This window comes from Atractosteus spatula, chromosome 28 (genome assembly GCF_055471065.1).
Source record: "Atractosteus spatula isolate fAtrSpa1 chromosome 28, fAtrSpa1.hap1, whole genome shotgun sequence".
NCBI lineage: Eukaryota > Metazoa > Chordata > Actinopteri > Semionotiformes > Lepisosteidae > Atractosteus > Atractosteus spatula.
This window is the reverse complement of record NC_142733.1, coordinates 10,471,150-10,497,002: the sequence shown is the minus strand read 5'-3', so window position 1 is coordinate 10,497,002 and position 25,853 is coordinate 10,471,150. Positions and strand designations below refer to the sequence as shown.

The 25,853-nt window shown below is 41.2% G+C and overlaps 2 protein-coding genes across 2 annotated transcripts; both read left to right on the top strand.

Annotated features, from left to right (window-relative positions):
* The first annotated feature begins 807 nt into the window (after positions 1 to 807).
* Positions 808 to 17,462, top strand: LOC148814041 (uncharacterized). Its single transcript, XM_088907761.1, has 6 exons — positions 808 to 1,129; positions 6,187 to 6,363; positions 11,217 to 11,304; positions 12,516 to 12,621; positions 13,674 to 13,776; positions 15,231 to 17,462. Exons 1-5 carry the CDS (start codon positions 890 to 892, stop codon positions 13,771 to 13,773), a joined length of 711 nt encoding a protein of 236 aa, XP_088763887.1. The 5' UTR covers positions 808 to 889; the 3' UTR covers positions 13,774 to 13,776; positions 15,231 to 17,462.
* Positions 17,463 to 17,840: 378 nt separating this feature from the next.
* Positions 17,841 to 25,524, top strand: tspan37 (tetraspanin 37). Its single transcript, XM_088907760.1, has 7 exons — positions 17,841 to 18,282; positions 19,445 to 19,642; positions 20,210 to 20,284; positions 20,856 to 20,954; positions 21,449 to 21,601; positions 22,336 to 22,419; positions 24,035 to 25,524. The coding sequence occupies exons 1-7, from the start codon at positions 18,223 to 18,225 to the stop codon at positions 24,119 to 24,121; spliced, it is 756 nt and encodes a 251-aa protein (XP_088763886.1). The 5' UTR covers positions 17,841 to 18,222; the 3' UTR covers positions 24,122 to 25,524.
* The last annotated feature ends 329 nt before the right edge of the window (positions 25,525 to 25,853 follow it).

The following is a 25,853-nucleotide window of genomic DNA, read 5'->3' as shown; positions in this document are numbered from 1 at the left end:
TGGAAAATCACAGAGCTGCAGTATTTCTGCAGTGTTTGATGTACACTATAACGTGAAAGGAATAAGTGAAGCCAAACAATGGACAGGGGCTTCTTCAGTCTGTTTGAAATGGTTCTATGAAGAAGTGAATCATAAAACTGGTTGACCTTTCAATTTCAAGATAATTTCTTACTTGAAACAATGAAACAATTGTTGAAAAGAATTAAAACAATGGTAAAGAAGACTATTAAGAAACAATAAAGGTTATAAATGAGAGGACATTTGTCTCATCTGGCCCATTTGGAAGTTAGTACATTACCGATCCCAGGATCTCACTTAAGGCCATTTCTTGAAGGAAGCCAAAGTATTGGCATCAACCACAGGTCTCAGTAGCCTGTTCCACATTCCCACCACAGGTAAAGTGCCTCCAGAATTTAAATGCACCTTCATTTAAATTTAAGGTATGTGAATGCTGTTAGGTTGCTAATACAACCTGAGAAATGGAAACTGAAACTCAAGCTACTTCTAATTAAACCTACTCCTGAAACTGGCATCTTATATCATTTTTCACACACCTGCTTTTGGCATTTGACTTTATCCATTATGTAGTCCGATACTAAGTACGGATAGGCAAGGCAACACTGCTTTTGGCACACAGCCCAGCTCCCACAACCAAAAGCCAAAACTTGCTTTCCTTTCTTAAAATCAGAAAGAGCCAAATGCTTTTCTGAGCACGCCCCTTTCCTGTCTTATTGTGTAAACTTTGTTGTGGGAGGACCCTAAAAAAATCAATTAATTTTATAGTCTGAGGACAACCTGTTTTACTTCAGTGAGTCAGGGGAACAGTGGATTGTTCGGTCACCATTTACTTATTCTCTGTGCTTATCAGTGACATCAAGTTAACTCCAGGATGCCTAGATCCAACAAGACTGTGTGGAAATGGGTATGGGTGGGCTTAATAGTGCTCTTCCTGTTGGTTATAATTTGTACCATTGTTGCTATATATAAAACGAAGGAGAACTCATCATGGGAGGAAGAGAAGAAACATCTTGAGAAGGTTTTGGAGGAAGGGAGACAAAATCAGACCAAGCTCAAAAATGATGTAACTGAAAAGCTGAAACAACTGCAGCAGTGTGAAGAGACCCTGAAGGTGAGTATCCTCTCCCTTAATATTAAGTTCCACATTGTGTAAGATGGCTGGTAACTCAATGACTTGTACCTCTCTTCTGACTTCTGTGTTTTCAGTTTGCCTTCTGAAGCATTTTACCGAATTAATGATGCTTTCACATTTTATCTCTTTATTATAATTAACCATTTGAAAACATGCTTAAGGTCACCATCTTTAGTACCTCTGATTTTCCATGTTACTGGTCTGATTTCCTAGTTACACATTTTCTCACAAGATAGCATGTTACCTCAAGTACTGTATACAGAATCTTGTGCTTTTTAGTGGTTACATGAAGTATCTTGTTCATCTATGAACACGTGGATATGAACACCTGGATTGGGAACTCTCTGTGCCTGAGAGCAACAAGGAATTCATTACTTTTCAATTCAATTTTACTCAGCTTTTTCATTGCCTGGGAGGAATTTGTTTTACAGCCCAACACAACAAAAACAATGAAAAAAAAACAATGAAAACAGACAAACATCACCAACAAAGCAGACAGTACAACAATGCCTGAGGAAATGAGAGAATTATTTTACATTAGGTAAGAAGGACATTGCAGAGGGGATGGAAGTTTTCATGAGTCTCTATCGATTACACCTGGGGACACAGAGGTGTCTCGCAATCGTGAGTAGCGTGAATTCACAGTGAAGGGCCAGAGTCACACTCTTCTTGATGCTTTTTGCCATTTTCACACCCCGAAATTTGTAGAAGGCATTTAGGCTGATGTGATTTTCTGCTTCTCGTCACTAATTTTCCCAACCTATTACAATCTGGGTCCATTAATAAGCTGACCAGTGCTGTGTCATCAGCAAACTTAATGAGATGTCTGGCTGTGTGTTTGCTCTTTCAATCTTAGTGCACAAAATTCTCAATAAAAAGGACAAGACACAGCCCTGAGGTGATCCTGAGGAAGTGAAGTAACCATTTTCTCATTTTGACCAGTTGAAACCAGTTTCTAAAGACGCCAGGAACCTATCTGATCATATTACTATTTAATGAGACGTTCTTTGAGGACATCCTGTGTTGAGGAGTGATTGTAGTGTATTATTTGTTGAGGAAAACTCAACAAATAAGTTTTTTACAAATGGTCTAGACGCCAACATACCGTGTTTAACATTGAGTAAAACTAGGACAAAAATTCACCTTTCAGCAGGAGAATGACCAAAGGCATAAGGCCAGCAGAAGAAGCTCAGCTACACCAACATACTTTTTCATTATGTCATTTCTTGGGAAACTATAAATACTGTAATAAGCCTGTCTTTCTTGCCTTGCTTGCATTAATCTTTCTGCACCTTTGCAGTTACCTGTTGGTTTACTTCCTCATACTACACACAGGTGGTTGGCTCTTAGTAAAGTTTCTTATGCCTAACTTCTCAAACAGTTTCCTCAATGCATTTTCATATTGATGGTTATTTCTCATGAAATGTCATTTGGAATTCAACACAATGGCACAGCAATGGAGGATAGTGGATACTTCCACTTCCACAAAAGATCTTGTGTCTTATGGAACAACCCAGAACAAACACCAAATTATTTTCAAACCAGTTTAAAATCATTGCTTTTCATTATTGTCAAACTGACGAATAAGGAGAGCTGAAGATGCATGTGTTCATGAAGAATGAGTACAGACATCATTGCAGGAGACATTAGACAATGCAACAGCAAATGTAGCTTCATCAGGAGAAAAATAACAACTAAAAGCATAAGAAAGGTTACAAACAAAAGGAGGTCATTTGGCAGTTAGTAGCTTATTGATCCAAGGGAGTCATCCAAACTATCAGCTTCAACCACATGACTGGGAGGCTTGTTCCATACTCCCAATACCCTTTGGGTTCAGATGAGCCTCCTTTTCCTGGGTTTAAATGCACTTCCATAAAGTTTTCTTGTGAGGGAGTGGGAGATGGCATAGATAAAATCCACTTATTACGGAGGAAAAGCTGGGTATCAGACACACCTGGGCTGGTGATGGGATTCCACATGAGGGAAAGGAGCAAGCAGAAAGACAGGCTTCTGCGTGGAACTGGCCTTTCCCCTAAATTAATGAGAAGGTACTAATGTAAGAACATCCAGGAGGAAAATTGTGTCATTCGGTGTCTAAGCTTTAACATGATAGGAATAAGAGTGAGAGGTACAGTGCAGTGTGATGTGTGTGGTTCTCAGCAACTTGGAGTGCTTGAGAAATTAATTAGTTAAGACTGTACTGGGGGACATCAAAGATGTGGTCTTAGAGAGAGGACAACAAACTAGCAGCTGCTCCTGCTGTGTCAGGAATGGTTGGTAGTGCAATGTCCTGGCCAAACAGGGTCAGCCCATTAACTCACCACAGGGACAGAAAGAGTACACCTTTGGAGAAGAGAACAAAGAATAGAATGAGAACAGTTCACCGAGTTTAACTGAAGAATTGAATGGACAGTGATTAATGAATTAAGGATTATGATTTGGTGACAGGGATGACGTGGAATGAGTTGGGTAGAATATAGTATTCCAGTGTGTAATTAGTGAAGAGGGATTAAACAAACATCAGGAGAACAACCTAGACAAAGTTCAATCTTTCTCTACTTTTCAAAGTTCCCTGGGAGGAGACCAATGATAAGAGCTTGCCCAGAAGCTCCTATGCTCCTCCAGTGTAGAAAATTAAGATGACACACTGGCAGAGTTTTAAATAAGATGGCATATGCAAGTGTGGTTGCATTACTGTGTTTTGTTTCTATCTTCATTTTGAAGCAGCCTGCTGTGGTATCTTTGAGAACTTTGAAGGCTTGGATCAAGTATCCTTATAGTCATCGAAGGATGTGTGATACAAGTCACAGATGCAAGTTTCAGCAAGTTGCGATCATGCTGTGTGTGCTCTGCCACAGTTTGTTGGCAGGCAAGAGTTTCTCTAGGTTTCATCTTTGTACCTAGTGAAAAGGATGTGACTCACCACCAAATCAGTTATAGCAGCCACATCGAAACGGAAGAAAGGTTTTAGAACAGATTAACTAGGAAAGGTTTCAAATTTAGAGGAAATCATTTAGCCCATCCGAATTGTTTTAAACATTGTTTTTATATAAACATGGTGCACATTCCAGAAAGGTCAAAGCCCATTTTCCTCAGCAATAAAACTGTGGGCTTGCATTGTGGTTGGGTATGGGAGAGAGCTGGAGGGAGGGTGGGGCGGGTTTGTTCTGCATTTTGATGACTGTTTTTTGAATGTGTGTTGTTGACCAAAGTGAATAATGAAACCCATATTGAAAATTTGATTAATGATGGCTGGACATTCAGCCCTGTTTGTTTCTGATACCAGACAGATCTTGGACAGGTTTTAGAAGGGTTCCTTGTAGTCCTATTTAATTAAGAGAATAGGGATTAAATTTTGACCTGTTTGTGTAAGGTACTGTATGCCATTAAGCCCAGGAAATAATTTGGACCAGAGGTAGAATTTAGCTCACCTCCCCCCAGATATAAGGAAGGGACTGCAGAGCTCCTAGTCTAACAAGTTGTCTTTTACATTCATTTCATTTTATTAAATTACTCTGATTAAAAACTATTATCCCTGATGGACTAGAGACCCCATCCAGGCTGTGTTCCCATTGTGTACCCCATGCTTCTGAGGGAGGCTCGCAGACTTCTCTCTTGTGACCCTTCTCAGGAATAAGCAGGTTTCTGATAACAAATGTGCGGGGATGCAGCGCAGTCCAGTGAAGGTTTGAAATGAGTTAATTGTAACGAAGATGGCCACTTCTGGAGAACACTGAAGGAGACGCACACGAGGTCTATTTCTAACAGTGCTTTTAATTGCAACAGTGTTATGCAGGGTTTTCTTGTCCAAGTCCAGCAATGTTCACCCTATGATATTACCAGGAATGGCGGTTTAAAAGCAGTAAATCCCCTTGCGGCCCCGTTCTTCCTGATGATGCTATTCCACCTTTCAGCTATTTCTGAAATGTCACGTACAACAGCAGGTGTCTGTTTAAAATTCCCTCAAGCCGGGTCAGGAGTAATGACCCCAGGCCAGAGCCGGATTTCTTCACAGGGATGATGCTAAATGGACTGGAAATGTCGTGCTTTGTCACAGCATTTTAAGGTAGGCTGCAGTATAAAGATCAGGCTGGCTCCCTTCACCTCATAGTACAATGAAGCTTTAAGGTGTCTAACCCCTGTGTGGATGAACATATGACAGATCCACTGGTAATTAACTATGGTTCCATGTAGACCAAAATCTTGGCTTGTGAAAGTTCATTTTTTCCTTTTCTCTTTTGTTCCTTTTGCTCTTAAGTCTATTTTTCTTTGTACAGATCTACTGAGAAAAAGACTAGCCTTTCCTCACTTTCCTCACTTAAAATCACTATTGGTCTTAATAAGGAGCTGAAAATATGCCCGGTAAGAATTCTGCCTTTTCTTGAAAAAGGAGCAGTTGCGTAATTCAGCTTTGCTTGAAAGCAGAGGACTCCATGTCCAAAGCCTGGGAATCCTGCCAGGTACCTCAGACTGAGAAATGGAAACTGAAACTCAAACAGCTTGCACAGTTTCCAGTTTCTTGGAACTGGAAGCTGTGAATTTTACTTTGACTCCCCAATCAAAACGTTCCAGCTTGTTGCGTTCCTCTTTGACTGTGTGGAGGATAGAAGTAGAGGAGGGCACAGCGACAGACCCAGGGCACTGCTCTGCTCAGGCACTTCTGGCACCCCTCTAAACCAGTCCAACATCTCGCAGCTGAACTTTGGGCCAAGACTGAGAGCTCAATGATTTTCTGAACACACCCCTTTCCTGTCGTAATATTGCAGAATTTTAGGGGATGTCCAAGCAAGCGCCTGTTCTTGCTCACAAACACAACAGAAGAGAAGAGCGCAGTGCTTTGGTAGCTGGTTAACTTTCCTGCTGCTTACAGGTGTTTTTTTCATCCTCCCAAAATGGCAAGGTCTAACAAAGATATCTACTGTATGATGTGTATAATTGCGCTACTCCTATGGGCTGTAGCCTCTAGTGTTACCATCATACTTCTTGCCACGACAGACACTATGAAAACTATAACTCAGTGTAAAATGGAATTACAGAATGAAACTCAAAAGCACCTGCAGGAGAAGTCCTCGTGGGAGAAGGACAGGAAAAGCCTTCAGGAGCTCTTGGAGAAAGGACATGTAAATCAGACCAGGCTGCAGCGTGATCTTGCTGTGAGCCAGGGACAGCTGAAGCAGAGTAATGAGTCCCTAATGGCATGTCTGCGGGACATGGTGAGTGATCTCTTCTTCCATTACTAAAAGCCCTGTACTGTGTAAGACCTTTGGATATGTTTTTTGTCTTATTTTACACTTTCCAGAGCTCTCAGATTTTTAAGGATGATGATCACTAATTTTTAAGAGACCACTTATGAATTATACCCCAAGCTGTTATTTATAAAGTCACATTTTTAATAGACTGGTGGGGAAATGAGAGTTGATTAATGCCAGAAATCTCAATATAAAACTACAGAATTATGTAAGAACATCACATAAACAGTTTCAGGATAGAAAATTTTTTCAAAAGAAATTATATCAGTGGTGATATCTGAAACTTCATTAGTCTGTTATTAGTCTTTAAAAACCAGTGACAAATATAAAATATATTGTTTTCCAAGATAATAAAAACCATTGTAAAAACATTTCCAAGCATTGTGTTAGAAAAAAGCAAGATATTTATAAATCCAGTAAATTAAAATAAAAGTAACTTTTTAGCTATGTTACAGACACTGAAGACATTGCTTTGAGATCTTTAATAGACTTTTTAGGAATGATATAACATATTTAGTTAGTAACAACAATGTAGCAAATGTTTTGACAGCATAATCTGGTGTACACAAGCTTGTGTTGCCAATTCTTATGTTGAAATGTTATTTATATTTTCAAGCTTGATTGGAATTGAATTTATATTCTTATTCTTGATTTCTACAATTTTGTTGCAACTTAATATAGCTATCTGGATAGTGATTGCCTGGCATTAATTTTAAAGTCTGATGCAATTACCAGTATGATGCTATCAAAATGAATGTTAGCAAACAAGCCACAACATGTTTTTTGGTATTCTGCCAATTTTTGACTGATAGTGTTTCAAATTATTGGAAATGACTTGCAAAAAAAGAGAAATTTGTACAGCCTGTCTCTAATAATATCTGGACAGTTTGAAATGAGCTTTCAAGCAGGTTTATTTCACTGTTTCGTGTAGGTCAAGAAGGTCAAGGATTTTGTCAAAGTAAATATTGAAGAGTGAAATAATACCAGTAATTTAAATTTTATATTTACTAATATGTATGTATAGGAAATTTTTAATCATTCAAAGATCTCCTGATAAGGCAAAACAGAGGATCAAGTGTTTTCTTCACAAATGCTACAGAACAAATCGCATTTAATTTCCAGATACATCAGAGCATAAATTACTTACAAGATGGTACATTCAATGCAGCCTGTACAATGTTTAGTTTTTTAGGTTTCTTACTTTAATAGTCTTATTGCTAGTATTATACGATCCCAGAAAATATTATTTGCTCTTCCACACAAAGTATGCACTATGATGCAAGATCTTTGTAGTGGTTACTGCTACAGACCTTTACAAATTTGTAAATTAATTATGAAATTGACAGAACCATTTTCTCAGGTAGAAGAAAATGCTTCCATACGTTCTGGATGGTGCATTACCATGCAGGATGACACTGACACAAAACATAAAACCAGTGCAATCAAGGAGTTCAATTAGGAGAGAAAAAAATGGAAAATCTAAGACTGATCATTTCAATCTCTGGTGTTAAATACAACTCAGCAGCATTTTAAATGCAAAGAAAAAATAAAGACAACACCCTGAAATGATGTAAACTCAATGTGTCCCAATACTTATGATCACTTGAATTTGCATACTTGAACACAAAGTATTTTCTGTAAGTTCAATAAGATGAAATGTCTGCAAGACATAGCCCAAAATGAAAATATCTATTATGCTTCAAACTGCTTCATTCAATTCAGGGTCACAGGGGATCTAGAGCCTATCTCAGCAAACAATGGGGACAAGGAAGGGACCCCTGTCCAAGGACAGGACACCAGTCCATCACAGTGCACACACTGACACACTCACTTACATTGGGGCCAGTTTTCCCAGAATCCAGATGACCTACTGTAGCAGTATGTCTTTGGACTGTGGGGGGAAATTGATATGTCACAGGGATCTTCACTTCAGCCATTCAAGCTCTTTGTTCGACGTACCCTCATGATTTAGGGGTGATAGGACTTCGACACACAGCAGGTGGTCCAAAGATCATAAAGATAAGGTGGGAAGAGAAACTGTGATCCTACTTCCTCCAAAGGGTCAGAGCCCTGGAGCAGCCCGTTGTGACGAATCCAGTCCGGCTGTCACACTAACAGCAACCCAGCACCTTGACTTGCTGCTATCAACACTGATGGGAGCAGAAAACAGGCATTGATAACTGTGAGGGAAGGGTGTTATTAATGATATACTTGCTGAAGATGCAATTTCATAACTTTTTTCCGGCTGATTTGCACTCCTTGAGGTTTGCAAGACTCTTTCTGTTGGAATTAGATTATCAGACTGTTCTTTCCGTTAGTCACCTGTGTAAATACCTGTCCCCTCTTTTTGCTTGGTATCTCGTGAGATAGTGTTTAGTGTGCAAGAAAACAGCCAAATTAATGCAATTCCAATTGAATAGTAATGGGTCAAGCATCCCAAAGATTACAGTAAGCTGTAGGATGAATATTAAAACGACAGGGATCAACTGGGTGAACTCTATGGTCATGGATTCAAACCAGGAGAATGTGACTAGCTGACTGTGACTGTGGAAACAACTCACATGCTGCTGCCAGAGGCAGAGGGGGGACCAGACTGCTGGACTCCTCTCAGTTCTTAGCCAAATAACAACTCCAACCCCTGTAGCTTTTGGGGCCTGAAGTCTTTCAGGGACATTAGTTTTTTTGAGGAGCTTTGAGGAGCCTTCAGCTTGGTGAAAGAGTTTCAAAGTGTAGGAGTTTCAAAGGAGCTTGTCTGTCCCCTCATTTTTCTGCAATGGTACAGGAGTCACTGCTGTGAGGGAGGATATAAAGAAATGGTTGGTGATTCCGAATTGCGTGGGAATAAAATTAAAAATGTTGCCTGCAGGATTTTCAGCTGTTTAGACGCACATGTTTATCATGCCAGTCAAACCTTCACCAAACCATCTGCAAACTAATTTCGTTTCACCAAAGAAAGCAACACCAAATAACTGTGGATGGTACAGTAGCTTCAGCTGATTCATAGAGCATCTGTGTTTGCAAGCACAACGCCTGTCAGCATTCGACACAGCTGCCGCAATTCCCACTAATCCTGACGTAAGCAACCGGTCTCCATATATATCAAATGTCACTCTCTCTCCTCTTCCTCGTTCGTTTTCTGCATCCCTCCTCCACCCCCTCTCCACCTTTGCAGCTACCCCATTGGTCGCATGGGGGTCCTATCCTCCCCGTCCAACGGCCGGGAGGTCGGCCCTCAGCCAAGCGGGTTACGCCAAATCTCCACATCTCAATAAATGATTCTAAATTCTCCCAAGCTTTCGGCTGCCATCATTCCTCGTGAAATGTTTATTAGTGCACATTCATCAGCTCAGCAGAGCCCGTTTCAAAAAAAGACACTATCATAAAGAGTTACAATTATTATTTCTGTTGTTTCAAATGGTGCTTATTTAGAATAATACGTAACAGCAGAGGTTAAAGTATGCCCTAGGGATAAGGTACTGGCTAAGGATTAAAATAGAGTTAGGGTTACAGTTAGTGTTAAGATAGTCATGACAGCACCTGTTATGTCTTTTGGAAAGCAGGTTATAAAGGATTGAGTATAGTCTTATAGCATGGTTATGAGCCTGGCAAGACGGCATTTGAATAAACAATTTATTACCATAATCACTTCAACTTGGCCTCCCCCAATCACTTCTTCTGTTCTCAGTTGGGCCCCTGAAACTGCCCCCTCACCCCCTGGATGGGACATCAAAAGCAGGAATTATGTCCCAGCAGTGCTGGTTCCCTTTCACACAGCTGGGTGAACAGGAGCAAATGGGGAAAGGACATTGCTTATCTGAAGCAATCTGAACAGCAAACTAAAGGAATAGACCTTTTTAAAAGATATTTTTACAGTTTTCAATTCATCGCTGGCCTGTTTTGGAAATGATGTGGCTGCAGCGAATGTTGTGCGGCTTCATGCAGCTCCTCTCTCAGGGTCACGTCCTGAATCAAACCAGCACCTTCCCCAGATGGCACTGTTCCAGAATGCTTCCTCTTTTTAGCTAGCTTTCATTCTGTGTTACTCAGTAACTGAAATCTACATTTGGTTGTATTTGCGTCAGCAAAAATGAAGGTCATGACATGCGATTGGGAAAGCAAAAAAAGGTTATTTTTTGCTAGTTCAACAGCTGCAAGCATCAAATTAAGTGGAGGGATGAATCACTAAGTGATTTCTAGGGAGTTACTCTATTAGCTTTGTATCCGATCGTAATATATCATCCTAAAAATGTATTAATCATCCTGAATGCCTTTTTCCAGATTTGAGATGTGTATTAAAGCTGGCAGACATAACGTGTATAATGCATAGATTCTGCCACTAGGGAGGATCCAGGCACTTTTTTACAAACTAGCTAAACAAGCTAGTTCCTTCCATGCTTTCAAGGGATATTAAGCAGTGAACGTTCTCTGGAGCCTACAGTTCTACTGTTTTCCCAGAATGATTGCATTAGCTGGTCTTCCTGGTGATGTAAAACCTGCTGGTCCAGAGCATTTACATGTTCAAGGGCCTTACAAGGAATTTGGTCCGTTTTGTTTTCATCAAGGCTGTTTTCATAGCTGCCACATGTCTGCAGCTCCTGAAAGCACAGAAGGGTTGTGAGACACACTTAATCTTTTTTAGCTTTAAGCCAACAATGGGTTTACAAGAGCCATAAGAACATTAAAAAGGTTTCAAGCAAGAGGAGACCATTTGACTGCTAAGCATGTCTGCTTAGTAGTTAGTAAGTCATGCTAGCTGGTTATAATATTCCTTAAACTGAGGTCTGTACTGAGTGAATCTTTTGGTTTTTCTTTTGTAGAAACTATTAAATGGAACCAAAACACTCCTGCAAAGTAAAATTGTTGAGGAACAAGAAAAGTGTGCCAATGACAAAAAGCATCTAGGAGGTAAGAGAACATAGTTCGCTGACAAACAGGATGATCTCAGGGGTTCCTCTGCCAGGCTTTGGCTTTGACTAAACTTCCTGAAGTTCAGTGGAGTTTTCTTAGCAGTGCCCTTCCTTCCAGTCATTCTCGGAAAAAAAACATGAATCCTAAAAGCTCTGGACAGTTTGTTTCTGCACTAGGAGATTAACAAAGCTGTTCAATTTCCAGAACAAAAAATAAATAACTCACCTACTGTAGATCGAGAGCTGAAAGTAATTCCTTTCCTGCTGCTCAAGAGAATTTGGATCCAGAGAAGAGAACCTATTTTGAAATGTTCATAATTAAATGCACTGCTGTTACTGTCATGGTGCTTGGCAGGCTTTGTTTGGCTATCATCTCTTGTAAATACAGACTTGATGCCTGTTAGAAACATATTTTACCACTTAAGATGTGAAATTATTTTTACCTTAACAAAAACCCCAAGTCTCTGGAGGAGTACACACCAGTGATGGCCTACTGCATAAATAGCACAGAGAGGGAACTGGCTGATAAGAAATCCCAAGGACATGCAATGCTTTTTAAATTGAAAGCCATGTGGAGAACACAAAGGACCTGCCCTCTTAAAACTGGGCTGTCAGTTGTGATCAAGTGGATTTACAGCTCCTATGTAAAAAAGACTGATATCTTAGCACTGAAATTAAATCAGTAGCATGTTTAAGACAGGACTACACCCTGATCGAGACACCAGTCCTTCTCAGAGATACCAATTAACCTAGTCAGCACCTTTATCTTTAATACTGTAGTGAATTCCAGAGCAAACTCCTGCTGACGCGGGAGAAACAGAGGGTTCCCAGTCTGGGATTGAACCTCAGACACAGGAGTTGTGAGGCAGCAGCACAAACCCTGGCTGCTGTGTTTCCCCATTTTACATACTTTTAAAACAAGAGTCTCCATCCCTGGTCCTAGAGAGCTCCAATCTATTTTGTCTGAGAGGTCTTCCTGAGTCATTGAAATAATTTATTGAATTAAGGGAACTCTTGTTCTTCTCAGTGATCTCCAAATTACTTAGTTTAACAAATCAGGTGTTTAACTGACCACAGTAAAAGCATTCCCAGTCTCTAGACAATGATAATATAGTGGTGACCTATGAAATCTGCCAGATAGGATTCTGCAGGTCTTCTAATAGGAAAAGGTCCTGAACAAACTTGAAATCTCCCCTTTTACATTTTCAGATACGTTGACTTCAGAAAGAAAAGATTTTCAACAGAAGCTCCAGGAAGAAAAGAAAAAGTACAAGCAAGAATGTGAAAAACAGAAGAAAGAGCTGGGCAGTCAGGCGTGAGTATATACCTGTTAGTCATTCAGGGGATGCTTTTACGCATACTCACTAAGAGACTGTGGGTTCAAACATCCTTCAACTGCCACTGTTCAGAATCGTGTTCAACATGATCTCTGTCCTGGGTTGCAGCCAAGGGAATAAAACACAAAGAGGTGCAGTGATTTTCTTGAGGGAGATCTCAGTTGCACAACTAGGAATTGAACTGGGAACTTAACTTCAGCCCTTTGACCAAAGGTCTGTTTTATACTCAGTAAGCAGACTCTCCAGATTATTTTCACAGCCATGTATTGGCATGAATGGGTTTCACTGGTAGTGTAATAAGCAGTGTTCATCATTCCATCCGAGCAAACAGATCCACTGTCGGCACTCCCTGGGGTTCTCAAAAGCATCTGAGACTCCAGGCTTGGCTGCAGGGTATCTCCTGCTACTTGAAATACTCGGGCTGTGCTACATCCCAAGCCAACAAAAGATCACAAAGACAACATTTATGTATTGTTTAAAAGACTAACAAAACATAATAAACATTTTAAGCATCATTTACATAAAATCATATAATCAATTGTTTTAAAACACTGGAAAACAATCATTAGAAAATTGTTATCAAGCCGGTCCTTTGTGGTATTGTCAGGGTGTTTCTGCCTTGTTTTCTATACTATACAGAAACGTCTTTCAAATTTTCTTTAGTAACATATTTCAAATGAGACAGGGTTATGTTTTTGAACTGTTTTTGAACTGCACTGATGTACATATCATTTCAACGTGGTTAACTGAAAGCAGTTGTGTTATTTTCCATTCTTTCATACTTTTTGTTGTGGCAACTTTGATGATAATGAGGTCTGGTCTGCTCGCGTATTTGAAATTGTATCTTGGACAGCAGTTCAAACCCAGATGCTTGAACATTAATATGCATTTAACCGATTCATAGTGGTTTAACTAAGCTGCTGCTTAAGGCAAGGCCCTGCATTGGAATTCAACATGGCATTGCTTAAGGTGACACCTATAATCTCTCTTTGGAAGCTGATAATCACAAACAATGTTCTTCTACTTCCAGTGAATCTGTAAATGGGACATCTGATGGGCACAAACCTGAATACTGCTGCTTCATTTATGCCTTGGGTGTAGCAGTACTAATGATCCCTCTCCTTTTTTGATCTGTGAGTATTACTTGGAAGGACAAGTGTGTCCTCAAGCCAGAAATGCTGCATAAAATGTGCTGCTAGTTATACTAAACTGGAATTCCTACGTTCCAATGGTTTTTATGACTCTGTGACACACTCATGGGTTGGGGCGTCATAGGTTTGAATAGACAGGTCCCATGCAAACAGGCACAAATGCATCCATATGGTACAAACAAGTGCTTTCATTTATTTTGTAGGGAAAATTATCCAAATAACACAATAAAAAACCTAAGCTGCTCTTTGAACTCTTTCCTTCTTCAAAGTCCCTCTCTGGAAATAACCAGCAGCTAAGCAGCTTACTGGCTTTCCAAAAACTTGTAAGACTGTCTGAGAGTTTCAAAAAACCTCTTCTAAAGTTCCTCTTCAAAATTCACAAGTTCCACAGTCACATGGACCATGGTTGGTCACTTCCTTCTCTGTCTGGTGAGATTGCACACAGAGGATCTGCCCTCTGTCTCCAAACAGCAGAAGCCTCTGCTTCCTGATTTTTAAACTGGCACCTGACCAATCATCTTCTCAAGACTGGTCAGGTGAATGAGGGTGGCAGCTCATTCCCCAGGGCTGCATGAGAACCTACTGCCCTCTTACAACTGGGGAAGATTGTTTTAAAATCTAATTATCAAATACGCAAATGCTAAACTCCCAAATAGCTCAAAGTGCAAATGCACAAGATGCACACTTAGAGAACAGGTGGAGCTCTATGGCTCACACATTGCTGGTTCGACAGTGGATCATGCCACTGTCCAGGAAACCATTGGATGTTAGTTGACTACGGCCCTCTCAGCTGTCTCCTGCTACTCTTCCGGCACCTGCAGGCTTGCAATGATTTCAGAGAGAAGCACAATCACTGCCGATTCCCCTGTAGACCACTACAGAGCTTGCAGTATGCCAAAAGACGAGTGGATCTGACACAAGTGGGTCTGTGGGTGTCCATTCTCCCCAGTGCGGTACAAATCATAGTCAGCATTAAAAGAAGTCTTAGTAAGCAAATAGTAAGAACATAGGAAATGAGAGGATGCTTATCAAGGCCGTTAACTGAACCTCAAGATCTCCTCCTGCCATTTTTTGAAAGAAAACAGGGTATCATCCTCAACTCGTGTGTAGCTTGTTCTAAACTCTAACATTCCTTAATTGTTTAATATTGTAGGAGTACCAAAATATGGAGATTCCAAGTAAATAAAGAAAAAACATGTATATTCTACCTGATTAGGCACTGCCTTCATGTGACAGTTCTTCCTTTATTGTTCAGTTTTAATTTCAGAACTTAAAGTTTGATTATTCTTTCATCTGGGGTGGAATAGTTTAAACTGAAATCTCACCGCTAACAAATCTGATAAGATCTTTTTGTGCTTGAGCAGACTTTCATTTTAATTTTAAAACTGTGAGTACCAATTGGACTGACTTTTTTTCTTTCTTAAACGATGTCCTAGGAGGGTGTAGCAGAAGGGGCTTTGAGTGCAGAGCTGTGAAGTGTGAAGAAGAAGATGTCACTCCTCGCAGCAGAGCTCTGTTCCCATACCTTGACATAGAAGAATGCAATAGTGCCACATTAAACTGCTGATACATTTTTAGAGCACCTCACCTTATTATAAGGGATCAAAAAAAGCAAACCGAAAATGGTCGCTACGCCATCTGCTCTTTGTACCTGTATTTATCTGAGAAAGAGAATTGAGTTAAAGGAGAAAGGAGTGAGCATTTACCCTCATTTCAAAATCATCTGCTTCAGTACATTGGACAATTTTTGGGTCACATGATGGCCATTCTTCTTTCATGATGGCCTTGTTCTAGAATAATCCCATCTCTGAACTGGCTTCATCAACCTGCTCTCCTCTCCACTGAGAGCTGGTGTGTGGGGTGTGTACTGGTGCACTATGGCTGCCGTCACATTATCCAGGTGGTGGAGGGGATCCCCATTACCTGTTAAGCGCTTTGAGTGGAGTGTCCAGAAAAGCACTATATAAGTATAAGCAATTATATTAATTAAATGTGGGTTGAGTAACTGTACATACTGTACCTCTTAGTAACAGCAACTGTAAGGTAGCTCTGGTGTAACCGATTGCCTTGCAGTTGGAAAGATAGTGTAGACCTTCTATAGGCACTGTGCTGTATGTTATTTTAAACTGTTATATTCTCAACAGCTCATTCTGTGCCTTATACATCATCAGCATACGCTCATCTTGAGATCATTTCCACTGCGAGAAATGATTTGATTTCAGGACACAGTCACAATGCATGTGTCAGCACTACAATGAGCTGTATGAAGAACTGTTTGTTCTTACCATTGTTCTGACTAGCTGGAAGATCACACTATATGTTTAAACTAATAGTGTATGATGAAGCAATTGAAAATGACTCAATTGTTTTGAGCCAGGAGAATACAACACTTATCACTTTGTATAACTCTGTACTTTTTTCACATGATTTATAAGCATTTTTTTATACTTCTTCAATACTGCAGAGCCTAGGTTTCCAAACTTGAGGGGTCAACATGTGGGTTGCTGAGAATGTCAAGCACTTTGATGTGTATGTTTTTAACCGCTTAGTGCAGTTGTATTTGATACAACACTTCTGTAGAGGGAACACTGTTTTTATGGAGTCTATTTTCAATGTAGACAGTTAGCTGACAGTAAAAGTCATATCTAAATTCTGAGGTTAACACACCTTGGGTAAGAGATTCACTGTATTGGAAATAATCAGGTTTTGTCTAGTGTGAATTGTATGGAAATATATATAAAGGCTTTAATAGGATTTAATTTAAATCTTTAACTTTTAAGGCCCTACACACCAAAGCCCCACTTGTACTTAGTACTTGGCATCTCTGACCGCTCCCTACGTACCAAGCAGGGATCTCCGCTCTGCACCTTTTAGTAGCGCTTTCTGACGCAGGGGTGTCTCTGCGCCTGCGCTCGGCCGTCCTGCTCCAGAACCCACTCCCTGACACTGAGACATGTCATCTCTGACAGTTTTTAACTCTACACTCTTTTTTTCTTGTTTGTGTGTGTTTTTGTTTATACCATGTAAAGTGCCCCTTAAACGCTGTTGGTTTACAGGGGAACTGAAATAAATCCTTGTAATTTTTGTATTGGATATTTTTGTATTTTAAATTGATAAATTATTTTAGACGGTAGGTTTTAAAAAATCTAATAAATAAATTCAACGTCTAAACTGACCAACCACCCAAAAATATGAGCATGGAAAGAAAATATCTTTACACCAAAGAAACTACTGGGGATTCAAATACATCACAGGTTTATTGCAGTGGCAGACGTCAGGTCTTGGAGAGTTTATATGTTGGTATATGTACTGTGGCTGATTTCCTCGTGAATTTTAAAGTTTCTTTGTCTATGAAAGCATTACTTCAATAAAATAATGACTTGAATGACAAGCAACTGGCCACCACAGTATTCAATACCAGAACACAAACATCTACTCTGTCCATTTTTACACTTTCTCAGTAGCAAACATAGCGGACGTGCCTAATCAGAATTATTCGACACTGTCCCATCGCCAGTTCTCAACGAATACATTTTTTCTTTGCTTTTTTTGTCAGTAGCAAACATAGTTATGACAGGACCCCACACATTGCTGTTATTATATCATTGTAAATCTGATTTTTACAGAAAACTGTTAATTTACCTAAATAAAGTTGGTCTTTCAATGGATGATGTTGTCAGCTGATTCACTTTAAGGAGTCCAACAATCGTGTGACGTGTTTGTCTGTGCCTGCCTGCATCAAACAACTCATTTTTCTCATTTCAAAATTTCATATGCGGTAAAGTAATGAATTATGGCGAGGGCTGTCTTCCCAATGGACGATGTCATCCGATCGGCCTGAGAACATCATGATCTTATTATGTTTTATTAGTCTACGCCACAGCAGAAAAAAAAATAAAATAGAGAAGTGGGGATTTTCTGTATACTATCAAAATATGTCAGTCAAATAAAATGTTAACATCCACGCGTCGCCTGATACGGTGTCCATCACAGCTGAGCTTGTTGTTGTTTTCCACTTGAATCTAACACGCACACGCGTCACAAGCGAGTGAGTCAGGCGTGGTGCGCGGAGGCGGCCGCGCTGATACTTCCGCGTTTCCTCTCGGCCTACTTCTTGCTTTCGGGGGAAGAGAGAAATACTGACCATTTAGCCGGGGATTCAGAACTGCTTACGGCGGATGCATAACAAATTGGAGCTGTAATGCTAACGAGAGGAACGCGGACACCTGTTTCTTCTCTAGAAATGGCTGCGTGCACGGAGGAGCCGTGAGTGGCGATCGCGCAGCCCTTCAGTATATAAACAGCAACGCCGGACCGTTCGGACCAGAAGAAAGCAACATGTGAAAGTACTTTCTGGGTCAAGACAATTTTTTTCTTTTTCCCCTCCCTTTCTTGGCTCTTCTTAAAGTTGCCTTCCTGTAGTAAGTCATGAGCGAACCGCGTCGGAGAGCCCAAGTGGCGCTGCGGATCATCACCCAGTTGCTGTGGGTAAGGAGAGCGATTCACTGTGTTCAGGGGTGTTTGGATAAACTGGTTCGTACTACCCAACACTCACGTTAGAGGGGCGCTGTGGAAATGTATTCATGGCAGACATAACATAAAAGCTGACACTGTTTTGGCATAACTTTGTCAAGCTACACCTCGTAATGTAGTGGGAAAAAGATTAAATGGTCTCCATTTTTATTCCATTTTCCGTCAGGTGATTGCGGTGCCGGACCGCAATCACCTGACGGAATACCCGAAAGTCGCCTCCTTCTCCGTGCGTAATCGCTGAGCGTTTTGTTTTTACCCGTTTGCTGGGAGTTTAAAGGCCCCCGTCTTGCGAAAAGAAGGGCGGTGGGTTTCACATTAGAAAAGTTTTCCGCAGGTGCAACCTAGCTGAAAAGACACCTTTGTTTTGTAACAAACGGAAAACTCAAGAGTGCAGAATTATGAAGATAAAATGAATTCCGTGAAAACCACGGAGGACGCCTTTGTAGGATGGATGTTCCCCAAGAGTTTATAAGGCCGAGTTCTAGGTCCTATAATTTTGGAAGTTTAAAATATAATGTGTAAATGTCGGTTACTTCAGGAGATCTAGGGTTCTGTGTTCCCTTGTACATGTTGACGTCCCCAATCTGCTTTCACAATAGGCGCTTCAGAAACACTAAAATCTGCAGAGAAACGTGAGCGCTTCCCCCCGGGAGCCCGGCGGCAGGCGGCGGTGCTGTCCCGCTGTCGGGGTCTCGCTGGCAGTCGGAGGCTGCGCGGCATTGATTTAGATTTCTGAAAACCAGCAGAAACTAGCATATCGTTCTGCTTCTTGTTTTTGGATGTCTTTCTCCAAAATAAGAGAAGGTTTGATTTGATAATTATTGTATTTTTCAGAACATTCACTCCCGTTTTAAATAGTAACGTTTCCAACAGAACTAATGGTGTAATTAGTGGCGAAAGTACTGCAAACCTCAAGTACTCGAGAAAGGTTACAAATGAGAAGATCCTTCTAGTCGCTTATCAATCCAAGAATCTCAGCGTGTGTTTCCTGAACGACCTGGACAAACTGGCTTCACAGACGGACAGCCTTTATCCACTAGTCCTTTCTGTAAAGCGTTCTGTATTAAATCATGTCTCACAGGCATTTGGTTAATTTTGTGTTCTGTGTTTCTTGCAGCTCGCGGGCTTGTTAGTGGGCATCAGCAGCGTCTACCTCCTTGTCAGGTATAAGTACTGCTCGCTGTTCTTCCAGGATGTCTTCCCCACCATCCTCTTCCCCACCATCCTGGCCATCCTGGCTGCCAGTTTTCTGGTCCTCTCTGGAGTTGTTGGCTGCAGGGTGTCCAGCAAGGACTCCCCGTGTCTCCAGGGTATCGTAAGTACAAGCCTGGAACGCCGTGCCTCACGATGTTAGACTGGGAGACAAGGGGGCCAAGCATTTCCAGTGCCTTGCCAAGCTCTTCACACCCATGTGTGTGCATCATTCTGTGATTTCACATCTGTCTAGACTTTATATTTTATTCCAATCCTGAACACATAGACTGAAGACCCTTTAAGGGCATGTTAAGTTATATTAAATGTCAGAAAAACCCTGAAGAGAAAAAACTGGAATATGTCGGTTAGTATTAAGCATATTTATTCAGACCTCTGATCTCAGTATTTGGTGGAAGCACCTTGTGGCAGCATTTACTGTCATAAGTCTTTTTCAATACGTCTCTACCTACTTGGCACACTGGCTTGGTGTAATGTTGCCAGTTCTTGGCAGATCCGATTTGTTCAGGCCGTGTCAAGTGGCTTGGGGATCACTTATGGGTGTTCTCGCATCTCCCGTTTTCCTTATCAGTGAAGTAGTTGCTCATCTTTCTTGTCAGAGCTTCCATGAGAGACACTGATACAACTTGATTTTGCTCTCATTTTGCTTTGTCTTTCTCTGGCCCTGCAGTTTGTGTACTTCCTCATCATCATTTTCTGCCTGGTGGCAACAACAGCAGCTTTCGCCTACACCAAGTCAGGGCAGGTACGGTAGCTGGAGCTTTCATTGTTTTTTTTTAAATATGTTCCTGATGTTGCCATGTCATTTAGGGAGGCTGAAAAAGTGGGGAACTGGCGGAGATGTTGGGTGACGGGGCAGTGACAAATACCCATGATTCTCTCTTAAAGTGATGCTGGACCAATCTTACAACAGCACACACTATGAGCTGCAGAGCAGATGTGTTGACCTTTCATGCTGCACCAGTAGTAGGGGAATCCCTTCCCCAAAAGATTCACTGTAATCACTAGCACACGTCTCTTGCTACAGCCAGATCCTTAATGAAGTGATTAGCAAGCAGGATCTAAAATATGAAGGGGCCTATACCTGTATGTACTGCACATTAACCTTTGTATATTAGAATATAACATTTGTACTTGTATATTAAGACAAGATGTTGGATGGCAGCAGCAGCAGTCTGAACAGGCTGTGGCTTGTGACTCTTGAAGGTTTTGAAATGGGTTTACAGCAGCACCAGTCCTTTGCCATTCTTGCTTGTTCCAGTACGTGAAGGTCAGGAAGCACAGACGAGTGATCTATCTTCCTGGACCTCCTTTAGGTTGATTCAGAGCTGGCTGCTCTCCAGAGTGTCTTTGAGAACTACAACGGCAGCAGCCAAGACCCTGCTGACCATGCTGTGGATTCACTCCAGAAGGAGGTAGACATGGGGCGGGAGCTGTCTATTTTAGAGCTCGCTTCCTTTATTTGTGGCCAAATTACTTGTTTTTCACAACCATGATAGAGTAACAATCTAAAGATAACTTTTCCCTACCTCACACAAACACCCCTCCATTTACAAACCAGCCCTCAACAGTCTGGTTTGTAAGTGTGCAGTTTTGTCATACAGCATCATGTTGGATTGCAACAGGTTACATTTTTATAATATTAATATTCAAAAAATAATATTTCATGTAGTCAGAATTATTTCCAAAATGCCTATGTCAAATGCTAGTGCTTATCAGGATGCACAGATGCCGTTTGCTGCTTTCAGTGCAGTGTAGGGGAGTGGTGTCCTTGCACGGGACTGAACCTTGTTCTGAGCTGCCTGTAGGCTAGTCCAGTATTTGCAGGGCTGGTTCCAGTTAAAAGGTGCGGAGAGCGGAGCTCTGCTGCGTCGCCAGACGTTAATGCCCGGCCGCGCTCTGTCTGCAGCTACGCTGCTGTGGGGTGCGTGGATTCCAGGACTGGCTGGCGACTCCCTGGTTTAACCACACCGGCTCCCTTCGGGTTCCTCTGAGCTGCTGCAACTCCACTTCCCACAACTGCAGCGGCAGCGTGCACCAGCCGGAGCTCCTGTACCCCCAGGTACTGCCCCCTGGCAGCACGGTTACTGTCCTGCGGGACCCGGGAGACCCCGAGACTCCCGAGACTCTGCTTATGTAATCTTTGACTAATTACCCAGCACGAGGGGAGTGTTTGCTAAGAGCTACTGTTTCGATGTCCTGTGAGCTGCCTGTATTGATACCACTGCATCCCGCTACATTCTCACTTGGTGTACTGTGGGGGACCTCTAGCTCTGTTACCACTGTTACAGATGTCAAACTAATTTGCATTCTTATGAGATGACAATCAAAGATCCAAGATTATGATTTGAAAATGCTTTGACACAGTTAATTATGCAAAACAAGTGTTATTTGGCAGTTGTAGCTCCAGTTCATTTATTCTTGATTAATAAATCTTCTTTAAAACTGATCTGACAGAAGGATTTATAGCTTTGTGGTTCAGTAGCAGGAATCGCCAAACCAGATCCATTCCAGCTGGAAAAGGTAACCATTAAAATGTCTAAAAGATATAGAACAATTTCTAGTTGGTTAAACTAAATAATTACAATTAATTATTTAGAGATGATTGAAAACAAAAATCTGAATATCTTTCAGCCCTGGAGGGACTAGAGTTCCCTTGAGTTTTTATTTGACCATTAATTTGCAAATGTCCCCGGTCGTGTGAAATGGGAGCTTTATAGTAATCTATAAATTGTATTGGATTGGAGCTCTGCTGGACCAAGGTTAAAGACTCTTGTTCTTTCCTGTTTTTTTCAGGGTTGCCAGGAGAAACTTAAAGATGCTTTGACCTTTATTCTGCAAGTAACCCTCATCTCTGCTGCTGTGATAGCTGTAATTCAGGTCAGTACTAATGAAACTTAAGGAGTGCAGTGCAAAACTATATGAATTCTTGTAGGATCCTGATATTGTCTAGTTCAGGATTTTCTTACACGAAGCCTAAAGGGCTTCTGAAATTCCAGGTTCCTGTTCTTGCTGGTCCTACCTGGTTTAAGAATTTAGAACTTGACTATTAAAACTGTGTAAATATTTACCAACCAGTAAGGTATGTATCTAGAATGGTTAAGTGGTGTCCATTTACATTATCTTTTACACCTGGTGTGTTTGAGATGCTGTATTTGCATTGTTTTAGCCGTATAAAATGAAAGCCCGTCTCGGCTAGCATGAGAGAAATGAAGCCACAGTTTCAATATTAATTAGCTCTTTGTAAAGTATTTCAAGCCTACATTGTTTGACTTTTGCCACAGCCCTCATTAAGACAAGCATACAGAATTTAGATGGATGTCCTAACAATTCAAATTCCCTTGTACTCAAGATCCTGAAACAAAAAATCTCATCTGCTATCAAAACTGAAGAAATTCAGTTCTTTTAACCTCTGTATGATGTGCCATTTTGGTCTGGTTGCTGCTTCTTAAGCTCATTTTGGGGCATTTATGTCCTTTTTATAGTGTTGCAACCAACACTATACATACTGAGGTCAATGCAGTATACACAGTTCTGCACTATGTACCCTAACATTACTGATTGTATTTATACTCTCTGCCCAGCTCTTTCCAAACACCTTCGACTGCTCCTATATAAATGTCTTTCAGGTGTGGCAGATTGCTGTGTTAGGGGGTGCAATGACAGGGGAAGGCCACTAGAGGAGGCCATTGAGACAGGATGTGTATGTAAATGGCACACAAGTATGCAGTTGTTCACTGGGTGTATAAAGGTGTCGCAGTGTGAGACTTCAGACTGGAATAGTGTAGGCTGGAGAAGCAGTGGTAGCTTTTCTCCAGATTAGCCTCAAGATCAAAATCCTGGAACTGTCCTGGATTTTGGATTTAGGATTTACAGTACTTCTTTGTTAGGAGTTTTTACCTGCAAAGACCCCTGAACTCTGCTACCTCCTCTGGGGACCTCAAAGGATATATCCATTGTTAACAAACTCCTCTATTCAAATTCTGGTTTTTGGCCTTCTTGAATGTCCTAGGTTGGGTTATTGCAGCTCTACATGCTACCCTCCCTGCATGTGCAGTCTGCCCTCTGCTGCTCATCGGAATCACCATGAACCACTCTTTCTCTTGCGCAGCTCCAGTATTGGACTTTTCATTGCTCGCTGCCTCTGGACATGTCCAGTGCGAGACTGTTGTTCTGTCATATTGCTACCTGTGTCTCCATCACTCTGCGTTTACTGCTGCTTGTCCTCGCAGCTCATCAGACTTATTTTTGCCATAGTGTTGTGTTTAGTATTTCAATAGGTTCTGAGGTGTCCCTCCTCTGGTTTTCTCCGAGTTTGCTTGGTTAGATCATTTTGCACGTTGCACTACATAACTGGGACACATCACCTGTGAAGTTGGTGTTTCACTGTCCAAATTTCAGTTATTTCATTAATCCCGCCTTGAATGAAGGCACAAGCAAGAGGAAAAAAACATCCTCTACAATCCCCGGTTAACACTGCCTTCTGTATTGGCAGGTGATGGCTCTTGCCATTGTGGTCCAGCTGATGAAGGAATACCCACTGCAAGAGTATCGGATCCTGGACCGAGACCCTTCCTCCTAGAGCAAGGACAGCCACCAGGAGCTCCAGACGTCCACAGGATCTCTGCTCTTCCATCACACCTGAGCTCTGACCCTTGTTTTTCACGCCGACATTCTCCTAGCGAGCCATGTGAGGGCTGTGGCAGAGTGGCGCTCCAGGACTGGGACTGGCCTGTACCCTGCGGAACCATGCAACACGCAGAGAACAGCATCACACCGGACAAAAAGATGTTGGTATATTTAATTTACTACACCTTTATTTTTATCTGTGGATTACAAAAAATCTCACCCATAATAAGATTTACAGAAAAAACTATGTACAGAATGGTCTTTGTTGCTACAGAGGTCAATGTGGATCTTTCTGTACAACCCCACCGGTGGAGGGGGTGACCAGTTGATAACAGAGTTTGATGGCTGTTATTTAAAAGTGCATTAGAAGTGATGGTCAAGCACATTTCTTTCTGCCATGTGTAGTGTACTTTTAGCATTTCGCCTCTGTCACAAAAGGAAAACGCATGTAGCACTGAAGAAGAGCTCACCTGTTTCAGCATGCTGCCTGGTTCCCAGTAATCAGAATTAATTGGTATGTGCATTGTGGTTTTTAAAATCTAATGGAGAATTTAATAAAAGGTCCCAGAGAAAGGCATGTGTAGCACTTTGCTTGTTGTAAAGATATTATGTAATTATGACAGCCTGTTAACCTTTTCTCAAACTTCTAGGTCTCCTTAAGTAATTTTTTTCTTGGTTTTAAGTACACTAAGCTGCTGCATAAAATTGCATGACTGTTCCATTTGTGGTTGAAGTTATGAGGTTGCAGTGTTGGCTGTAGGACAGTGTCTTCTTACTTGCTTCCTCCTGGAATAAACTCAACAAATCCTGTGCATAAATAAACGGGCATTACTGTAGTCGGAGTATTTAGTCAGATGTCTACCCTCCTAAGGAGGGTGGCTTGTTACTGCTTTCAGAAAAGGAAATTCTCAGCTCAGGGATGTTAGAGAAGTTGAAAGCAGTACTTAAACTGGTTTGATTTGATTACCTTGGACAGGGTTTATCTGATGGACCAAGTGTACAGCTTTCAGAGGGAGAAGTAGAACCCTTAGATTCGCGCTGCACTTGCAGTACAGATTTCTCCAGAGAATAAAAGGAGGTTTGTGTTTTCCAGAAATGAGATGAACGCTACTAAACCAGTTCAGTCCCAGTCCCAGCATTCTTGAACACCACAGTTTTTCTGGGACTTGTGGGTCATCTTGAATGTTCTTGTTTCATTATTTTTTCTTTATTTTCAGATAGGAAATTGCATTGTAACCCTTTTGCCGCCTTGTTGAATGAGTTCTTGTGTTTTCCTGATGAAAGGATAATGCTTGTAGAAAATGCACTTTTTGGCACTTAATTAAAGTTATCTAATCCAGTACTAAAGGCACAAAATTTGCAATGTGTTCCTGCTTTTATTTTCTAAAAAATGTTAATTTGTTGCAAATCCTTGAGAAGGCAATGTTGTACTGGAAGGGCCTTAAGTAAGTCCCTGTAACTGTTGCTTCATTTATTAGTCATCCAGGGCACCTAACAGTTAGATCCAATCAATACATCAATCTGTTTTCAAACCGTTAAGCCCCTACAGACACACACACTCGCACCAGGGCCAATTTTGTACAGGAGCCTGTTAACCTACCAGCATAACTATGGACTGGATGGAAACCTGGAGGGGACCTGGATGAAAATCACTCGGGCAGGGGAAGATTATAGAGACGACGCAG